Source organism: Penicillium cosmopolitanum (genome assembly GCF_028827165.1).
Source record: "Penicillium cosmopolitanum strain IBT 29677 chromosome Unknown utg000008l:1.0-4398992.0:1.0-4402845.0, whole genome shotgun sequence".
Classification (NCBI taxonomy): Eukaryota; Fungi; Ascomycota; class Eurotiomycetes; order Eurotiales; family Aspergillaceae; genus Penicillium; species Penicillium cosmopolitanum.
In genome coordinates this window covers 3,178,492-3,198,647 of record NW_026622678.1, presented here as the reverse complement: position 1 = coordinate 3,198,647, position 20,156 = coordinate 3,178,492, and the positions used below count along the sequence as shown (strand labels likewise).

Here is a 20,156-nt window from a genome sequence, read left to right as displayed (position 1 = left end):
GCCCGACTTCATATTACGCTTTATACCCTTCAGGAGATGTTGCTTTAAGATATTTGCTATGTCATAATGTCAGCCAATGTATCCTTTGGTGACACAAACTCAGGATGCCAAGTCGTGACTAATAATGGTACTATCAACTATTCAAGTTCGACCGGTCCTTCTCCAGGTACTCCAAATATCCCAAATTCGCTTATACCCATTAAAAATTCGAATGATCGTGAGACTGATGATTAGAACTTGGTCAGATGACGGTGACAATGAATGCCTTTCGGCACTTTTGTCTTCGTATCCTGCAGTATCAGATCCCCATCACCACATGAAGAATATTGAGCACGTAAAGGGCGGACTCTTGAAAGGCTCTTATGAATGGATATTGCACCATCCAAACTTTCTTCAATTGCAAAATGACAGCGGAAAACAACTCCTTTGGATAAAAGGTGATCCTGGCCACGGGAAAACGATGCTATTGATAGGCATCATTGAAGAGCTGGAGCATTCGGCCCCGGAGGCTAATCTTGCCTATTTCTTTTGCCAGGGTACAAATGCGCCCATGAATACTTCCAAAGCTACTCTACGAGGCCTGATCTACCGACTCATTCGGAAAAGGCCTCCTTTGATAGCCCACGTTCGCGAGATATATGATCGCCACAAGAGCATATTTGAAGACGGGAGCTCTTTTTTTGCATTATCAGAAGTGGCTGCTCGCATACTACGTGATCCCAATATCGGAAGGGCATATATAGTCATTGATGCACTTGATGAATGCGAAACGAATCAGGATCAGCTGTTATCGTTTATTGCTCAAAACGTATCGGCCTCGCCTTCTGTGAAATGGATTGTTTCCAGCCGCAAAGTGCCAACCATTGTTAATAAACTCGGTCGAGCTGAGCCTAGCAAGCAATTGCATTTGGATCTTACAGACAACCAAGATGATATGGCTAGTGCCGTGGGATATTACATTGAAACCAAAGTTGCGACTTTAGAGGCCTTGAGTGACGACGAAGAGAAGCGAGATGAGGTCCAAAACACCATGCGTGAGAAGGCAGCTCATACTTTTCTCTGGGCAGCTCTCGTCATTCAAGAACTCGAGAAGGCCAATGAATGGGATGTTCTCTTTGTTCTCAACAGTCTACCCTTCGGGCTTGAAGGGCTCTATGGCAAGATGATAAGCCAGATCAATCATCTCGGTTGGAAAAACCCGGAATTCTGTCATCGAATCCTTGCGACGGCTACTCTCGCATATCGCCCCCTTGCATTGGGAGAGATATCGGTTCTGGCTGGATTACCCACCGAAATATCGAGTGCTTCTAGGAATGTCAAGAAGCTTGTGACTATGTGCGGATCATTTTTTAGGGTTCAGGACGATCTCGTGGAATTCATTCACCAATCAGCAAGAGACTACTTGAGCAGCACTGCAGAATCTGCGATCTTTGAGGCATCCTATGCTACTACTCATTTCGATCTCTTTTCACGCTCAATTGAGGCCATGTCAAACCAGCTCAGCCGAGATATTTACCAGCTTTATTGTCCTGGAATCCTTATCAAAGAAATCAAAGCCCCAGATCCTGATCCGCTGAGACAAATTCGCTACTCGTGTATCTACTGGGCTAACCATCTTTGCGAGGCAGGCAAAGAATGCAGCGAGGCTGAATATGCACTCCGAGATCATGGCGAAGTGCACCAATTTTTCAACAAGCATCTTCTTCACTGGATTGAAGCTTTGTCCCTGATTGGCGCAACTGGCGATGGAATAATTGCGGTTATCCAACTTCAAAATCTGATGAAAGTCAGTTAGTCTACGTGAAATCTTGCTGCAAAAAGTTACAAGCAAACCTAACATTGCATAGGGATTTTACGGGTCACGGTGGCCCATGTTTTTGGATCTTCTTCAGGACATGTACCGCTTTCTTCTTCACAACGCCCCCCTCATCCAAATGGCCCCTCTCCAAACATACGTTTCTGCACTGTTATTCTCCCCCCAAAAAGCTTGACTCGCAAGTTGTTTACCAAGGATGAGCCTAAATGGATACTGAAGAAACCGCTTGTCGATGGAACCTGGAGCCCTTTGATTCAGACCTTGGAAGGTGTATCAGAATTCAAGGCTGTGACCTTTTCACATGACTCCAAGCTTCTGGCATCAATCTCGGCAGACAGAACGATTTCAGTTTGGGATATGCCCACAGGGCTTCTCAGAAACAAGCTAGGGATAGCGTCTGCCGAAAATATTAATGGCGAAGTTCCCTTAGTATTCTCTTACGACTCAAGACTGCTGGTATCATCTCACGGGGAAGAGAAAGAAATCTCAATCTGGGACGTCGTGACAGGTAATTTGATGCAAATCCTTCAATGTGGCGACAAGATCGAATATTTAGCATTTACGCACGATTCCAAGACTTTGCTAGCTACCTCCACTTGGAGCTATCATGGTATCTACACCTGGGAAACAGAAACGTGGTTGCTCACAAATACCTTCCAAGAATTTCACCCAAAACTAAATGGCCGCCAATCAAGTTTGATATCATTTTCACCAAACTCGCAGTTTCTGGCATTGGGTAACAGGTATGAGGTTAATGTTTGGGATATCTCAGCAGCTCGCCTTAGCATATCATTACCAGGAATCGGAACCGAAAGATTTTGTTCGATCGATTTTTCACATGACTCTAGAATGTTAGCATGCGGCAGATCCAAGGGTGCCGTCTCGATCTGGGATACTGCTTCATGGTCGCTCGAGAAAACCCTAAATGACCACCACGGACAGGTTAACTCGTTAAAATTCTCCCGAGACTCGAGACTATTGGTATCAGGAGCAAAATACGAGCAGATAAAAATCTGGAGCACTTTTGACTGGTCTACAATCAGGACGCTGGATGGTTCCGCATCCGTTCAATTCTCACTATCGCATGACAGCAGTCTACTGGCATCAGTGTCAGATCTACTCGTCAGAATCTGGGATATGACTATGTTGCTGAACGAGGCAAACAAGTCCCATGATCAAACGTCCCAAGGCTCGCCGAATCGTGTTCGCGCGGCACTTGATACTGAACCGATCTTTTCAACCGATCTGGAGCGAGTTGCACTATTGAAGAGACATAGCCGCGTCATAATCAGTCAGACTTCCACTGGGGTTATTGAGAAGCAACTAAACATAGCATTTCCTGAATTACCTGAACTATCCCACGATTGGAGTCTATTTGCCTATATCACTGCACCATGTCGGTCGAATATCCCAAAAAACGATGCTTTTGTCATAGGAGAAACACTCTCTGGGATCACAAAGCATCGCATACCCTCATATGGTGGTTTAAAGGGCAAATTTTCATTTGATATGGAATCTTTCGCTTTCATCGGAAGTAAAGGTCACATCAGGATTTATAATGTGAAGACAGGAGCACGAACTCATTCATTGAATGCCGCGGAAAGCCGGCATCTATCACGCGAACGAGCGGGAGGAATCCTTTTCTCGCGCGACTCGAGGCTGGTGGCTATTGAATATCCAAAACGTGTCATAATTTGGAACCTGGAACTGCACACTGTCGAGCCCCTATTGATCGAGGGTTCTTTTGGGCGGGTTAGGTGGGTTGAGAAGGTCGCTTTTAGCGATGATTCAAGCTTAGTGGCCGTCTCATCGCGGGCCTTTCGACCGGACGGATATTCAAACCAATCTCTTGAGCATTTGATTTTCATATGGAATACACATACTGGAACATCCAGTCACACCATCGCAATTGTTGATTCTCGACCAATCAGTTATCAACCCAGCAGGTTGTTCTTCGATCCTGATAATAGGTGGCTGGTTGCTGGCTTCCGCTGCCTTGCTATGCCAACCAGTGATCTAAACCCCCAAGATGATAGTGCCACAAGGATTGTCGTTAGCAATGCCGAATACCTAGGCTTTTATTTTAACTCAATAATTGACCTATCATGGATTGAGTTTAAGGGGAAAAGAGCGTTCTACATACCACCAGACTATCGGCCATTCTACCGAGGTTCTTGGGCAGGCGGCGATGTTTACAATATCGACATCACCCGATCAGCTTCAACATCACCCGTCGCTACTACAACGATGGCCGTGCGGAGTAGAACTGGGAGGATTTGGATGACGAAGCTTTCTGAGACGGAATTTGAGAAAGAGACAATGAACGGTGTGAACAGCTCAGATACAATGAAGAAATCTTTAGCGGCACTTGATAAAAAGGCTGAGCATGAGAGAAAGAGGAGGAGGCAACTCGATACAGGCAGATCTGCAGATGCCTAGGCACTACTTAAGACATCCCAAGACAACAAACATGTTATTTGTTACAAGCGGGTGAAGTTGAACATCATATCTGTGGAGGCGGACCGTTGCTGTTTCGCTCTCTCCCAAACCTCTAGATATTCGCAAATATTCACCACTTTCGGGGTTCTGAGCTTCTGTCACAAATCCCACATACCATCGCCCTTTCATTCGTACCTCCTTACAGACAATATTTCTAAATCTCGCCCTGAACAATATCAATCATGAAAAAAATGGTATAACATTATACAAAATATTCATAAACCATCCATACCCCATCAATCTATCCCAAAATAATCATATCACATTAAAGAATTAAAGACCAGGACACCTCCTCTTCCTCCTCTGACCTTCCCCCTCATCATCCCCACCCCCAACTTGAATCCTCGTCCTCGAAGAACTCGGAAAACGCCAATCCCCCCCCCACGCTCCCCTTCTTAAAATGCTCAACATCAATATGATTAAACCTCTCATCCAACGCCGCCGCACCAGTCACCCCGGCAGTCAAATAAATGGACCGATTGCAAAACCCACACCAGAACTGTCGTGAATCCGCAAGATCGAGACGAGTCGCGTTCAGTGTATATTTTAATTTCGCTTTCGCGATGCGGTGGCCTTGGGTTAGGTGTTGGATGTAGGTTTCTTCGCGGTAGAAGATTCGGCCGCATGAGTCCTCCTCGTTCTCGTGTAAACTTGAATTACACAACCAGCTCGTGATGTGGAGGTGTTGTGAGCTCTCGTGTCGTTTCCAGTCTGCTTTGCTGCCGAATGATTTTGCGCAGTGGGGGAATGTACAGCCGTATGGTCGTTCGTGGCGTTTTTGGTGCTTTCTAGTTTGGAATTGTTAGATATTCGAAACGGAAATGGAACTTGAGAGTGTTTTGAGCGATGACTTACTTCATTTCGCAGCGGAGACGGGTCCGTTTAGGACAGAGATCACATTGGAACCCTTCTTGTTTGATTTCGGTCGGTGCTGGGATTGGGGCTGGGGCTGGGACTGAGACTGAGACTGGCGCGGGTGGGACTGAGATTGAGGCTGAGGCTGAGGCGTCGTCTGATAATCGGTCGAGGGCTGCTAATAGTACTTTCTGAAGAATCTGACGCTGAGGTTGAGATAGATTTGGATTCTCAGGCTCGAGCTCGATTCCTTCGTCACTGTTGTGACTTTGTCTTTGGGGGCGGTTGTTCATTTTCTTCGTCATGGCGGTGATTAAGTTGTCTGCGGCATCGGAGACGAATGTTTCTGGGTTGGAGTTGCTGCGCTCAACGCGGGTGTCATTGACGAGTGGCGGGGACAAGAACTGTGAAGATTGTTGGATAGGAGAGACTTCAAAGTCTTGTGTGCTCTGGAATGGTCTCGGGGTTGGGTCTCGAGAAGATGGGAAATCTACTGCATCGTAACTGCAATATGACTCGGCAATATCCCCATCAGCATCTAGATCTCCAGAATGCGTGGACATCATATCATGCGGGATGTCCAGCATCGAATCATCTTGCGTGGAGTCTTCGATTTTCTGGCCGCGATGACCAGTCACACTCTCGTACCAGTCCATAGACTTCTTGAGTAGTGCGTCCGCGTCTTCTTCGTGGTGCATGCGGCTCAGGTGTTGTTTGAAGTTATCCAGCCGAGGCCAGCGCTTGTTAGGACGTGGACAGTTCTTGCCAAAGCAGAGGTACATCATCTTCGGCCCTCGCTCGGGTTCTTTATTATGAACGCATTTCTTGTGGCGGGCAAGGTCGTTGATGGTCCCGAAGCCCTCTTTCCGGGGACAGTTTGGCTCGTCACATTTGAAGGATTTCCGGTGGCGAGCTTCGTGTTTCCTGCATTCATCTATTAGTACTGGCCCTGCTAGTGATGGTGAAGAGGACTCGAAGACAACTTACCTCTTATCGGAAGGACATTTTCCAATCCACGAACAAGCAGGATGATCACACTTAACCGACTCAAGCGAAAGCGAAGAACAATCATCCTTCATAAACATATTCCCAACACCCATACCATGAGGCTGCTGTTGCTGATCATAAAAAGCCAAAGCCTCACCGAACTTAAACCCATGTTCCTTAGCACTAAGATGCGGACTTGAGTCCATACCGTAAGAAGAAGCAACAACAGACTGAGGCGCGCCATTATTACTAGCATACCCGGAGTCACCCGAGATCAAGCTGCCCATATACTGACTCCCGCTGTCAGACGGGGTTCGATAGTGGGGTTTGTGGAAGGCATAGTCATCACCACCCGGTGAGACGTTTAGATGAGAGGACATCCCGGACGATGGAACGCCGGTGACTTGTAGCGGATTCCAGGCATCCTGGGCGCTTGTGAGTCGGGAGGGGTAGTGGGGGTAGTAGAAGTTTTGTTCAGTGGATGAGGAGGACCACTGGCCCAGGAAGGAGTTGTTGTGAGTGGGAGGATGGGCCTCGAGAGATGAGAGGTCTGTGTTTAGGTGGAGGTCGAGTAATGTTGAGGCTGAATCGCCCATGGTTAGAGTTGGTGGGTTATGGGCATCAGAGCCGACCATGATGCCTTGAAGGACATCACCTGAGTCCTGCCAGGTCATTTGAGGGTCCTGTGGAAAAGAAAGGAACCGTGTCAACAAGTTGAACTTGAACCTGAACCTAAGGTTCTTTGGGATGACTGGAAGATGGAGAGGAAAGGTGGGGGTGGGAAGATGACGGATCTTCAGCTAACACGAACCTCCATGTAGATGATGTGATTGGGTCAAGATCCCACCGCCAGTTTAGTTTAGTACGAGTAGTACTAGTAGAGACCAGCAAGTATAGAGAAGTGGATCGATGGTGGTTCGGGTGGATGTGGATATATGGGGGAGGGGAGTATATAGATCGGGAAGATCAGGATCACGAAGAACTTGAACGAGTGTGTGACATCTGGCAGAAAGAGAAGAACTTGAAAAAGCGACTGATCGAATCGGGGATGACAAGGTTATATGCAGTAGGCCCCTCGTTGCCAAAAAAACGAGGTACATGCAAGCCCAGCGCACGCGAAAATAAAATAAAAATAAAATAAAAACCTCACGAGAAAGACACACACAAAATAACTCCACTTTTCGCCCCGAGCCGGTTAACCACGCGGACAATCAAGGGCGGAATGTGTGGTGATTTAGGAAGAAAAGGGAGAAGGAAAAAAAAAAGAGAAATAAGACGAAACAAGAAAGAGCAAAAGCGAGTTTCGTACACTCTCTCCTCTGTACTCGTACTCAGTTTTCCATCGTGGAATGTGCATGTCATTCATCCCTTGATTGCACAGCCCCGCTGCATCTTGCGACGATTCACCCGGGTTGGGAGGTCGATCGTCCCCATCCCCTCCCCTCCCTTCAGTCTGGATCGACTCTGTGCGCTTGACTTTTCGCGCTAGAAATCTGGCGCTCCAACGCTCCCACTCTATCGGAGTCATAGTTCATGTTAGGGTCGCACAGCTGGTATCTGGATTCGATGAGTTGTTGGGATATAACTTCCGGGAGGACCCTATGAACAAGGCATGAACACGAACGAACCTATCCAGACCCAAAGATCGACAATAGTACTGTAGTTAAATTAGCTGCTCCATACTTACCTATTCTACGAAGGCCACAGCGTTCAAATTTCCCAGAGCTGAGGCTGGAACCACAACCACCCAACCGCACCACCTACAGACCTGGTACTCGTACAGCTGCAACTGCCACTGCCACTACAAATAGAAAAGCGTGGCTAAATCAAACCAAACCACAAACTTGAACCAAACTGGACCCTCACTAGACGCAAGGACCAGATCGGGCTGTGACAGGGACGATCGACGCCCTCGTTCCCCGACGCCATGCCGTTTAGCAAGGGATAGACGTGAAACATCCTGACACTTGCCATCCACGCGTCCTTCTCTACCCTACCTTCCCCAGCAACGTAGGGAACCCCTTCTAAGAATCTAATCTTCACAGGGCTCAAACATCCGAGTCTCCTTATTTCTGAGCCCTGAGCCCCCCCTTTTGAAACACGCGAGCACGGCTAACTTCCGATCAAACTCTGAGAAAATATGATGGCTCATATGCCATGCATTTCGTACGGATTGAGTACGCCGTGCCGCGCCACTGTCCGCCTGAGACAAAATTCCCCAATGCCAGTGCCCCTTAAAATATGTGTACACAATCCCAATCCCGCGATAGTCTCGGCTAGGCTAGGCAGTAGGTCCATCATCATTCCACGCATGCGGGAAATCGCTTAACTCCGATTACGTGACCCCCGTTAAGAGGGGGTGGAACAGAAATGGAAGCCTGGCCTGGGCTGGAGGAAGGGGAAAAAGTCTGAGACTATCGAGGCGTGAAAAAAAGTAAACATGCAGAATTGGAATGAAATAGGAAAAAGAAAACATACCATGAGGGACCCGGGAAAACTGAGATTGGCTACTAGTACTAGTACTTTTTCAAGGTCTTGGTCTTGGTCCATCTGAACTAGTAGGAAAATGGCAGCCAATACTATGTACAAAAATTAATGAAGGTTAAGCTATGTACTACTACTGTGTACTATGTATGCATGTACATATGTAGGTAAAAAGAAGCCCAAGAAGAACTCGAAGAAGAAGAAAAAAGATTCATTGTCGATAAATTGAATACCAATACCAAAAGAAATAAAATAGAAATAGAAATAAAATATATCTCCAAAAAGAATCTGCAAAAGTTAAATCCTCACCCTTCCTTCCCTCATGCACGACTAATAAAACGTGACGTACGGAGTACAATCAGCCGACACGGGGTAGGAACGGGTAAATGAAGATCACGACTCGGATTCACAACAAAACGAATGGGGGAAGGGTATATGTAGAGTACTGTACTCAGGTAGACACGTAGACACACGCCCAGAAAATGCAAAGTGCATGCCAATCGAAGCCAGGAAAAGAAAAAGGCACAACATAACGTCACGTTAAAAAAAAGGGAAAATTCGTAGATCATTTCATCACATCTGAGACGAGTAACTGGTTGTATACGCGGATGTATACGAGCCGTTGACATTAGTGTTCGGCGCCACGGGTTGGTATGCCGGATACCCAGCAGGGCCAGCTTGGCTCGGATCGGAGTACAACGAGGCCGGCGGTTGAGGGTGAGGGTGAGGTTGAGGCGGGAGCTGAGAAGTCAGCGATAGGAGCCCTGCACGATTGTAGGGTTCGTTTCGGGAGTTCGGGCGCGTGGAACCGCGTTGAAGGGCGGTGGATACGTTGACGAGGAAGACGATTGTTGATGCAGGGGGTGGGTCTGGGTCGGTGGGTGGAGCGTGGCTTGGTCATGGTATTGCCCCATGCCTCCGTAGCTGGGGAACTGATCGCCGGGAAGGTCGATCGATTCCGGTTCCATCGATAACTGGGTGCCCGAGATAGACGGATAATTGGACATGGGTATGTCGGAGTAGTTGAAGAAGGCGTGGTTGTGGCTGGCTGGGCCGCCGACATCGTTAGTGGAATATTGTTGCCGAGCTAGTTGTGCTGATGCACTAGGGTCTTCTGTTTGGTGTGGGTGGTTCTGGAAGGGTGCAGGTGCGTGGTGAGACTCGGCAGACCCGCCCACCATCGGGACTTGGACTTGGCTTTGGATGTGGCTAGGGGTGGACGAGCTTTGTTTTGCTAGTTCCAGAACCGGCATGGCTAGCTGTTCCATGTGCTTCCCCAGGTGGACCGTTAGCTTCTTCCAGGAGCTACAAACGTTCCCACAGAAGCGACAGGGCTCCTTGCTTGGAGTCTGCTCGGGCTCATTCCTGCAGTCAGCGACTATCTGCCAGAACTCCTGTTCCCGCTGCGTAGTTGCAGATCCTTCTGCCGTGGCCGTCGATCCCTTTGTCTTCTTCGCCCGAGGTTCGGGCATCTTGTGCTCGCGAACTAGGTGCTGGACAAAGTTATTTTTGCGGTAGCAGATGTGCGAGCAGTCGTGGTACGAGCACGTCCACCACTCAAGCTGCCGATGTCGCTCACTCTCATGTCGAACCCAGTCTGCTTTCCGCTTGAAGGACTTGGGCTCCATGCACTCAGGGAAACTGCACGTGAACGGTTGCACATCCTCGTGGACGTGCTTGGTCCAATCAGAGGGTTTCTGGAACTTTTTCACTTGGAAGCAAATCGGGCACTCAAACTGAGCCGGCAGTCGAGCAACGGGCGGGAGAGGAACGCCTGGAGGAAATTGCGCTGCAGCGATGGCTCCTTCGCCTGTGGCATTTTGTTGATCGCCACCCTGACTATAATCCGTGATGCGGAATTGAGTCTGCCCAGCTTCAGCATCAGCGAGCGATATCTGCTGCTGCAACAGCACCGGCTGACCCCCAAGCGCGCTGCAGAACTTGACAGATTTGCAGTTTCGATTGGCGACTGCAGCGGAATGCTTCTGCTGCAGCTCGACAAGGGTCTTGTACCGCTGAACCTGTGCATGTGCGAATCGATGAATCAGAGCAGGCTCTAAGCCAGGGCTTAATTGCATGATCTGCGCCTTGAACCCTTCGAACGTGGGCACCGGCAGACGCGTGATGGGCGGGAACTGCATTACCAGGCCCTTGTCTTCGGCTAAATCAATGTCGTCTTCATCTTCACCACCGGCCATTTCGGGCTCCGGTGCTGCACTGGTTGGTGTTGGCACTGCGCTGAGCTCTTGCTGTTGGTATCGGGTAATACTAGCGACGGGAGGCCCACCATGAGTGGTCATCAAGTCAATGAGTCCTGGTGTTGGGGCTCTGGGAACTTCGCTCCTACTTCGCCCGCGAGCCTTGATCTGGAGACTGCTCCGGCCTTGAAGACTATTCCGACCCTGGAGACTGTTTCTGCCAGCGCTCGGCTCAGCATTGGGAGATGCGGCCTGAACCGAACTACTGCCGCCGACCGCAGCTAGCTGGCCTGACATGGACAGGAGAGCGCTACTCAAACTTGGAGATCGTGAGTGTTTTGTGGACAGACTCAATCGATGTCGGTGAGAGCCACTGTCCTTGCGCTGCGTTGGCTCTGGGCTTGCGTGGTGAGAGTTGACCGCGGCAAGCGAAAGATCCGAAGCCTGACGCTTCAACATATTAGATGCCTGTTGGTAGGAGCGCTTCAAGAAAGTGCTGTTGCGCTTCTCTGGCTTCTTCGGCACTCCATCATAAATGCTCATTCGTTCGAAATTCGCGCCAAAGTTAATAATGCTGTTATTGTCGATAGTCGCAGCGAGAGAAGCCGTCTCCAAATCTCTCGTGCGCTTTTCAAAAGCGACCATGGCTGCCGTCGAACTGTCGGGCTGCATCGCCTCTGTTCGAATGGGACCTTTTGGATAGTCGTTCCAGGGATAAAGACGGGATTCGCCTTCTACCGGCGATTTCTGCTCCAGGGAGGAGTATACCTCTGGTGTTGATCGGTCATATCGGCCCGGTTCTTCTGCGTCGGCAGTACTTTTGGACGTCTCGCTATATTCATCCTCGCTACTTTCATGCAGCATGAGACGAGGCGGGGGGATAGCCTGACCGGTGGGGCCAAATTTCAGGTTGAAATAGTCTTCTTGTTGAAGGGGACGGTCTCCCGTGCTCCTTGCGCGAAGTCGGTTATTCGGTACTTTCCTTCGAGACGGGGAAGAGTAGGGTAATCGTCATCTCCGGCTTCACTACCCACGCGCTCTGACCAGCGACTGATGGCTTCGATCCTCTGCTCGCGCTCTCGGTCGCCTTTGAGATCATTCGGGCTTGGGACGTAGTCATTTCCTCGCGACGATGGATCAAGACCGTGCCAATGGTGACCGTTTGTTCGTTCAATAGGAGTGTATGAGATAGGTTGTTGATCGTTCTCATATCCCTCCTCGCTGGAATCGTCTCCAATTCCACTCACGGAGAGGTGAGCAGACGACCGGCTCGCACGTCGCACGTGTCCACTAGGTTCTTGAGTTGGGGAATCACCACGAGGAATATATTCCACAGTGACAGTTGGGCTCCGACCTCTACCGACGGCGGGTGATGCATTATTTTGCCTTGGAGCGTGCTCAGAGGAAACGGAGAGTCGTGGCTGTGTATAGGGTTGGTTCGAGATGCCGAGGCCTGGTTGTGTTGGGCTCATAAAAGACGCCGGGGTGATATGGAAGTCATTATTCTGGGCCGAAGAATGTTCCGTTGCGGAAGCTGGACTCGGGATGGTAATTTCTGGGTTGAGGTACTGCGAGGAGGTATTCATCCCCATGATCGGTGTCCAGGGTTGGTGTTGGTGAGTCGATGTTGGCGATACCGCCGCACCAAAGGGAGCCGCGGCCCCATTCGACCATGTCCCAATGCCACTGGCAAGATCAATATCGGAGGGAGCGAGAAACTCGGCATTATTGGGGGAGAGAGAGGCGCTGGGATTGATATAGTGGTTATTCTGCGGGGACAGATAGTCTTGAGCCTGACCCTGGCCTTGAGCAGAGTGACCCGAGACCGAGACCGAGGCAGCGCCGGCCCCATCAGGTGGAGACGAGACGCTGTGGCCTGGGCTACCACCGACTGGAGTCAAACGGATTGCGCTGGCCTGAAATTCCGACTCTTCAGGATCGGAAGGCGCCGAGAGATAAGGGTCCGAGGTGTTTAGTTCCAACGGATGGGTATGCCCCGCCGGCGAGTGAAGAGTGTGGGGACTCGACATTTTCAGATGATCGCGGGTTAGTTTCGCCCATGCAGAAGCAGATGCGACAGGTGGTAGTTGGGGCGAGCCACCATCCGAAGGGGGCGAGAGAGGGCCAGGAAGCGGGAAGCTGAAAGTTGAATTGGCATTGGGGTACAGATCACTCCGTCGCTCAGGGGGGGTTATATAGATCCAAATACCCGGTCATCGGTCATCGGGACCCCGTGCAGGAGCGAATAAATAGTGCGCGTGGGCAAAGAAAAGATGCGCGCGACCCAGCTGAAGAGGGGAGTCGAGACGAGTTGGAGAGTCAGCTTGCGGAGTGTCAGCAATTGGGGGCCGCGCCAGAGGGAGAGTGGAGGGAGCGGAGGGAGTGGAGGGGTACAAAAAGGATTTAGAGGACGAGGGAGATGAAGGAAGTGGTCGCATGGGATGATCTTTTTTTTCTTTTCTTTTTTTACATACCCAGGGTCGATTGTGTCATGCAAGAGAGTCGAGGTCAGCCTTGTGGGAGTGGAATGTGGTGAAATACTCGTAGGAGTGGAAATGCGCAGGTGGAAATGGAAATGAGCCTCATTTAGCGCCCTGACGGCCCCGCGCGCTCGGCTGGTTTACGCGCTGGAGTTGCGAACACATGAACATGAACACTCGGCCACCACAAATTAATTATTACAGAATAATAGAAAGTATTTAGTATTCTTCTTTCTATTCTCTCTCAACAATATATTATATACTTCATTCACATAAAATTTCATCCTATCTCGACCCCACGAGGCAGACTACTGTGAAACGACCAAACAAGGCTGTGCGCATATTTGCAGTGTTTGCAGGCTTACTGAGCCACTTCTGAGAGATCCTGTTAAGGTATTGGGGGCCAGAGTATGGTATGTCCAGTTCTATTAATATATTCCGTGGGGTCCATTTTGGCAAAGCCACAGAGCAAATAGCATATAGCATATAGGGCTGAAGACTAACTGCAGCTTGTTTGCGTTCCTGATATTTGGGGTGGCGCGGTATGCTCCATGGTTCACTGTGGTCCTGCGGGGTACGCCAGTGGGCATATTTGGACAGTACAGTATGGGTAGATTCAGGGTCTGAGACAATCTGATACATTCCACACGTCATACATGGCAGTGCTACGGAGTACTTATGTACTGTGTACTATGCATTACTTTTACTTGTGCTTCTCAAGCTGATCCATTCCTATACATAATACACACTACACTTTCACTGTCACACACGAAGTCACCGAATCGCTCAATAGTTCAATCGCTCAATCGCTGCAAACAGAAACACCCAATTCCCTATATCCAACAATTCCAAAGGAAAATACAAGCCAAGGAAAAAAAGACAAACAAACAAAAGAAACAATAGTCCTGTCTCAGAAAGGGAGGAAGCACCCTCCCATCCCGCTCCGCTCCGCCCCCACCCCCACTCCTCCCCCCCATCTCATCAAGTCTTCATAAACTGTCCCTTCGGACTATTCGGCGCAGACTGCACCGTCAATTTCGGCGAATTATGAATACCAACCAACTTCTCAATCCCCCTCAGCGGCAAATTCTCCTGGGAGGGCGTCTTAGGCGGAGACAAATTCAACCCCAACTGACCCCCCCTCATTAACCAACGTATCCGTAGATTTCTTCGCCACCTCCTGCAACCGCGCCATAATAACCGGTGAATCGGAGAAAAGAACCTCACCGACCGAGTAAACGCACGAATTCGCCCTCTCACCCGATGCAAAAGCAAAGTCCTCATGCGCAGCCTCTCGCACCACACACGGGAATGTCCTTAGAACGACATGCCGAGTTGGATCACTCTTCTGCTGAATCGGACTGCCAATAACTTCCTTCGCAACTCCATACTCCAACCACCCCTCATTCGAGACGTCTTCCGCATCTGGCGCGGGTAGGAGTGCTAACACCAGTTCTCGCTCAACACGAGCATGTCGCCACGTTTCAGCCGCAAGTTTAACAATCTTGCGAACGGTGATGAGTAGAGAATCCAAATGTTTAGGATCAGCGAAATGTCTGATATGATCGATAATTTCATCCACGATCACCGCCGCAGCGACGTTAATAGATTGTTTCGCGTCCGAAGTCGTATATGCTGCTTTTAGAGTCTGCTGGCGCCAGAATGCCTCACGGCGGACGGATTTACGGCGAATATCCATCGACAGCATTTGGAAGAATGTGTCTGCTTTGTCGTAGCGTCTGCCTAGGGTGAATAGGAAGGGTTGGAAGACTCGGTAGGTTAGGGTCTTGGAAACGACGTGGCGGATGTAGGCGCATCGGAGGTCGCGGGAGGCCGGGCTGTTGTCTAGGAAGGAGGGGAGTTCGGAGGGGATTTTGGAGAGGATGTCTTTTGGTGGATCGATGGGGAGGTAGGCGAAGTGGTCTTGGGAGAGGTCGTGGATCATTTGGGAGAGTTGGTTGAAACAGTCGGTACTAGAGAGATGGGTTTATTAGAATCAGACTTATACATTCATGTTCATGTTCATGTTCAGGTTTTATGGCGATATCGACATTCTATAGACTCGGAGTAAAAGGAAATAGATCGGTCATTGCTTGGACAAAAGAGATGTAATAATGAATGACATGGACGGACATGGAGATGCCCAGGTGAACATGATCGTGATCGTGATCATAAATCATAAACATGAAAAATATAAAAAGAAGGAAAAGAAGGATAAACTCAGACTGCTGGCTCACTTACAAGAAACGGTCGCCCTTAGTCTTAAGATCGGTGGCCTCACCAAGACTGTGGAGTGTCTTCCTCAGCCGGTCGCAATCACCATCCAGATGATCAATAGTCGATTTCATCTCATCCACCGCACGCTGAAGTTGCTGTTCCTTGACGAGACCATCTCCCTCCAATCTCTCCTTCTCCCGCTCAGAGCTCGACAGCTCCCCATCTTTCTCAGAGATCTGCAGGGCCAAGCCCGCCTTCTCAGCTTCCCAGCTCTTCTCCTTCTCGACAAGCTGGGCCTCAACAGCGGCAATCTTGTTATTGAGCTCCTGAGCAGCGGTAGCCAATTCCTTCGCGTGGCCCTCACGCATGTAGTCCAACTCGCCCGCATGGGTGTTTTGGATCATCTCGATCTGTTTCGCGTTCTCGTCACGAGTATTCTGGAGCTCTTTCTCTTTAGCTTCGAGCTCGGCTACTTTACCGGCAACTTCTTCGCGGATCGAGGTGAGTTCAGCAAGACGAGACTCCAATTCGCTTTCCTTGGATTCAAGAGCGGCGATTTTAGAAGCTAGTTCTGTCTTTGTCGCTTCGAGTTCGTTACGGTGAGTTTCAAGAGTCTCCTGAATCAGTGTCTTTTCCTTCTCCCATTCACCCTTGTCAGTCTCGTGTTGTTCACGGAGATCCTTCTCGCGCGCTTCAAGAGTCTCAGCAGCAGCCTTCTCGTCTTCATTCTTGATCTCCTCGAAGAGTTCCGTCAGTTCTTGCTTCTGCGTCGCAAGAGCCTTCGTATGCTCATCCTTCTGCTCATCGCGCTCCTTCTCGTGCGCGGCCTTGGATTCTTCAATGCTGGTGTTCAACGTGGCAAGTTCTGCTTCGAGATCACTCTTGCCTTGAGAAAGCTCTTCGTTGGACTTTTGGTGCGTCGCCAATCCATCTTCAAGATCTCTTTGCTTCTCTTGTAAGTTTCCGAGCTCGAGACGCAGTTCGTTGATAGTGTTCTTCAGCTTGGCGCATTCTTCGGCACTTTCATTGGCGGTCTTCTTCATTTGTGATTGAAGTGCTTCGATGTAGAATTCTTTGTGCATTAATGCTTGCTCGTGCTGGTTGCCGATCTGCTTCATTTCTGCCTCGCGGCTGTTGAGTCGGGTGTGAGTGTGTTGGAAGCCATGCAGTAGACGGTTGATGTCTGGAATTGCAGATTGGATGCGCTGCAGTAGCTCGATATGTTCGGCGTCATTATTATCAGGGGGTGATATAGTGCCGTTCTCGTGTGTTGCGCCATTGCCCGGTAGGGGTAGGTCCCGGAGGGCTTGGAATGAAGATGCATATGGCTGATCAGAGACACTGTAGCTCCGGTGCATGTATTGAGGGCTTGGCTGAGGGGGAGGATAATGGGCGTATGGTGGAACGACCCGGGCAGAGCTCATGACGGGCGAGTGAACAGCGGAGGTATAGCTCTGATTGGTTGATGGAGGGGGTGGAGGTGCCATCATAGGAGGAGCTGGTGCTTGAGGTGGCGGGGGTGTTGCAGTGGGAGACATTGTTGGAGGCATGGCGGGAGGCATATATGGATAATGAGAACGAGCCAGCGGACTGCTGACTTTGGGTATGGGTGAGACGAAAGGTGATGCAAAGGGCGACGCAAAGGGCGATGCGAAAGGTGATGTGTATGGATGGGGCGGCGTATATGGCACGGGTGAGGCGTACGATCCAGGCGAGGCGTATGGCACAGGTGAAGCGTACGGCACAGGTGAAGCGTACGGCACGGGCGAGGCGTATGGCACAGGCGAAGCGTAGGGTACAACTGCCGGAGACGCAGGGTAGAATCGGGCCTCTGGTGAAGCGCTGGACACAAACCGGGCCTCCGTCAGGGAAGGTGATGGTAGTGGCACTTGCGATGGCACGGGCGAATATGGGACAGCTGGAGCCGCGACAGGCGTCTGCTCTCTTGATTCCGGCTTGGCAGATTCTTCGACAGGCTCAGGCTGGTGACTGTCTTCGATTGATGGTTGGCTCTCTTCGGGCTCAATAGGAACCTCGGTCGTGTCTTGGTCGGTTGACACGGGACCTTCGGTGTCAGTTTGGGTCTCCTTCAGAGAGGGTGGTTGATCTGAGGGCTCTTCAAGTTTAGATGAGACTTTCTCAGGTTCCTCATGGTCGACTGGAGTTGGAGAAGGTTCAAGTTCAAGTGGCTCGACGGCTTCTGAGATTTGTTCAAGTACTGGTTCCGATGCTTGGCCGAGTTCGGGTTCTTGTACCACAGGGGCCGGGCTGTCAGGAGTCGAGGATTGAATTGTCGTCTGGTCTTCTGCTGTCGCTTCAGGACTCTTGGTGTTCTTATTTTTCTGCTTTGCTCCAGCCTTCCCATTCTTATCTTTGGCTTTCGCCTTCTTGCCACCGGCTCCCATGGTGATTGAGTGATGCGTGCCCAAGTCTCTGGGTGGATGGGTTGATGATGGAAAGACGTGTTTCCAATAAGATCACTGTGAGCAATAAATATAATAACTTGATGAGTAAATTTCCGGGTCTGGTGATACCATGGGTCTTCGGTCTGCACTGTACATTTGCAAGTTGCCAGGCGGTGCTTCAAGATATAGCCCAAACGCTAGCCAGACTAAGGGGTACTAGGGCTCAATTTGCTAAGAATATTGAGTCAAGGCCGCGTCGAATACGCGACAATCGGGCAGGGAGTCAATGACTGGGCTATCCAGTCAGACGAGTGGGCACAAATCGGTGCGATACACGAAGGCAAGGCTGCCCGTTCCAGCACGCAGACAATTCGGGCAAGTCCAAATTTCAATTTCAATATCCAGTAAGAAAGGAAGAAGTCAGAAGGGCGCAAAGGGTGACAAGGAGAATTCAATTGCAAGCGACTATGGAAGACTTGAAATGTGCGACCCTATTGGGAAGACCGCAGCGGACCGAACCTTAGTGGGCGTTGGTACCCATCTTCAGGCCGAATAGATGGAGATTGTAGCGCAACGCTGATCCGCAGACCCAGTATTCGGAATGTGAAGCGAACAGATTCAACTTCGGACCGAAGAGAGACCAATTGTTGTGCGCCATGGGGGCATTGGGCACCAACAAAATCAGGCGAGGACGAACAAGTAAACTGTAGGGCCATAGTGGGGACCCTCTCAAAGCTGACATGTTCAATCGACAGCCCGACACGACCTGCAAAACCCGCAATGATGGGCAAGAAACGATGGGTCCAATGGGCCCCTGCTCGAAAATAGTGCTGTTAGTTCTGTTAGGGGGGAGGAGGGAAGAAGAAATGAGGCATTGTCATCTCAGCCCATCACATCCACCCCCAGGGACCCGGCGCTTTGATTCCCGATGGGCTTGCATATGCAGGATGATTTCTCATGGCAGCGGGGTTCACATTGCATTGCATAGATCTAGAAATCAATAATAGAAGAGAGAGGGGAAGATGTAAAGAACCGGAATGGGTTCTGGAATATGGAAATCTAGGTCCCGCCCAGGTGGTCAATGTACACTCCACTCCGACTCAACGGCCCAGACGCTAGCAGTACTAGCGAGACCAATCTACACCGCCTCGCGATGTCAAGGCGGTATGGAACAGCAGTTCCACACCCAGTCCCAGTAGAGTGCTCAGCACGTGATCTCCAAACACGTGATCTTGTTGGCACGCAACCTCATCCTATCATCGCGGCGGAAAGGGTCATCACCAACCCGACTTTCCTCAATTATCCCCCAACAGCCATGTTCGCCGCCAGAAGCTGTGCTGCCTCGACGCGGCAGGTGCTGCGCACCCAGGCTCCTCGCCGTTTCGGCTCATCCCACGCCCACGCTGAGCCCGTGAACGAAGGCCTCGGTGTAAGCTTCCTCCCCGCCAATCCGAACCTCTGAAGACTCAAGAGTCCCAGTCTCAACAGACCGCCAATGCCACGAAATCGGATTGCTAACATTGTGGTTTCCACTGAACAGCGCAGCTTCTACGTCACCGCCGGTAGCATCGTCTCCGCATACCTCATCTACCGCTTCACCAAGGCGCAACAGGAATCCGGCTCCGAGTCGTTCATTTCCGACCTCATTGCCAAGTGGACCCCTTCCCAAGAGGTCTTCGAACAGCGTAACGCCATTCGCACCGCAGTTATGGAGAAGGCTGCCGAGGACCGCCACCTGCTTCAAAGTGAAGGACCCCGCGAATTCGTTCCCTTGAGACAGAATGAGTATGTGATACCGCTATTTCCCTCCCGCTCCGGGTCCGACCTAGGTGTGACTAATTTGACTGACTGAATTTCCCCTCTCTCTTCTAGTCTCTTCAATGTTGCCCCCATCATCAACCTTGCCCCCGGCTCCCAGGCCGATCTGAGCAAGGTCATTGCCCACTACGAGCGCGAGAACCAGGAGACCGAGAAGGCTCGGGTTGCCCGGACACAGGTCTAAGGTATCTGCGATGAAGAGGATGGAGTCGAGTCTTATTATTTTTTCTCTCTGTTTGGGTTGGCTGTCTTGCACTAGACATGCGCAATGAGGTAAAACATGTACATATACGTTAGGATTTGAAAGTTCAATCCGACATCTGATCCCTTGAATTTCATTTGTTTGAATTCTTCACACTGGTATTTTTGTACTCCTTGGTTGTTGCATTCAAAAGGC

The 20,156-nt window shown here is 50.2% G+C and overlaps 6 protein-coding genes across 6 annotated transcripts; 3 read left to right on the top strand and 3 right to left on the bottom strand.

The window, feature by feature from the left end:
- Positions 1 to 316: 316 nt before the first annotated feature.
- Positions 317 to 1,795, top strand: N7509_007788 (NACHT domain-containing protein; the record flags this gene model as incomplete). The annotated part of the gene is made up of 1 exon (XM_056632425.1): positions 317 to 1,795. The coding sequence occupies one exon, from the start codon at positions 317 to 319 to the stop codon at positions 1,793 to 1,795; it is 1,479 nt and encodes a 492-aa protein (XP_056487976.1).
- Positions 1,796 to 2,665: 870 nt separating this feature from the next.
- N7509_007787 (WD40 repeat domain-containing protein) lies at positions 2,666 to 4,255 on the top strand (the record flags this gene model as incomplete). Its single annotated transcript, XM_056632424.1, has 1 exon — positions 2,666 to 4,255. One exon carries the CDS (start codon positions 2,666 to 2,668, stop codon positions 4,253 to 4,255), a length of 1,590 nt encoding a protein of 529 aa, XP_056487975.1.
- Positions 4,256 to 4,634: 379 nt separating this feature from the next.
- N7509_007786 (putative C2H2 finger domain protein) lies at positions 4,635 to 6,974 on the bottom strand (the record flags this gene model as incomplete). The annotated part of the gene is made up of 4 exons (XM_056632423.1): positions 4,635 to 5,103; positions 5,171 to 6,094; positions 6,158 to 6,876; positions 6,969 to 6,974. The coding sequence occupies 4 exons, from the start codon at positions 6,972 to 6,974 to the stop codon at positions 4,635 to 4,637; spliced, it is 2,118 nt and encodes a 705-aa protein (XP_056487974.1).
- A 2,416-nt stretch (positions 6,975 to 9,390) lies between these two features.
- N7509_007785 (putative C2H2 finger domain protein) lies at positions 9,391 to 12,869 on the bottom strand (the record flags this gene model as incomplete). The annotated part of the gene is made up of 2 exons (XM_056632422.1): positions 9,391 to 11,791; positions 11,818 to 12,869. The coding sequence occupies 2 exons, from the start codon at positions 12,867 to 12,869 to the stop codon at positions 9,391 to 9,393; spliced, it is 3,453 nt and encodes a 1,150-aa protein (XP_056487973.1).
- Positions 12,870 to 14,300: 1,431 nt separating this feature from the next.
- N7509_007784 (uncharacterized protein) lies at positions 14,301 to 17,941 on the bottom strand (the record flags this gene model as incomplete). The annotated part of the gene is given in 3 exon segments (XM_056632421.1): positions 14,301 to 14,460; positions 14,474 to 15,292; positions 15,561 to 17,941. The coding sequence occupies 3 exon segments, from the start codon at positions 17,939 to 17,941 to the stop codon at positions 14,301 to 14,303; spliced, it is 3,360 nt and encodes a 1,119-aa protein (XP_056487972.1).
- A 1,153-nt stretch (positions 17,942 to 19,094) lies between these two features.
- N7509_007783 (putative NADH-ubiquinone oxidoreductase 178 kDa subunit) lies at positions 19,095 to 19,943 on the top strand (the record flags this gene model as incomplete). The annotated part of the gene is made up of 3 exons (XM_056632420.1): positions 19,095 to 19,370; positions 19,482 to 19,726; positions 19,814 to 19,943. 3 exons carry the CDS (start codon positions 19,095 to 19,097, stop codon positions 19,941 to 19,943), a joined length of 651 nt encoding a protein of 216 aa, XP_056487971.1.
- Positions 19,944 to 20,156: the final 213 nt, after the last annotated feature.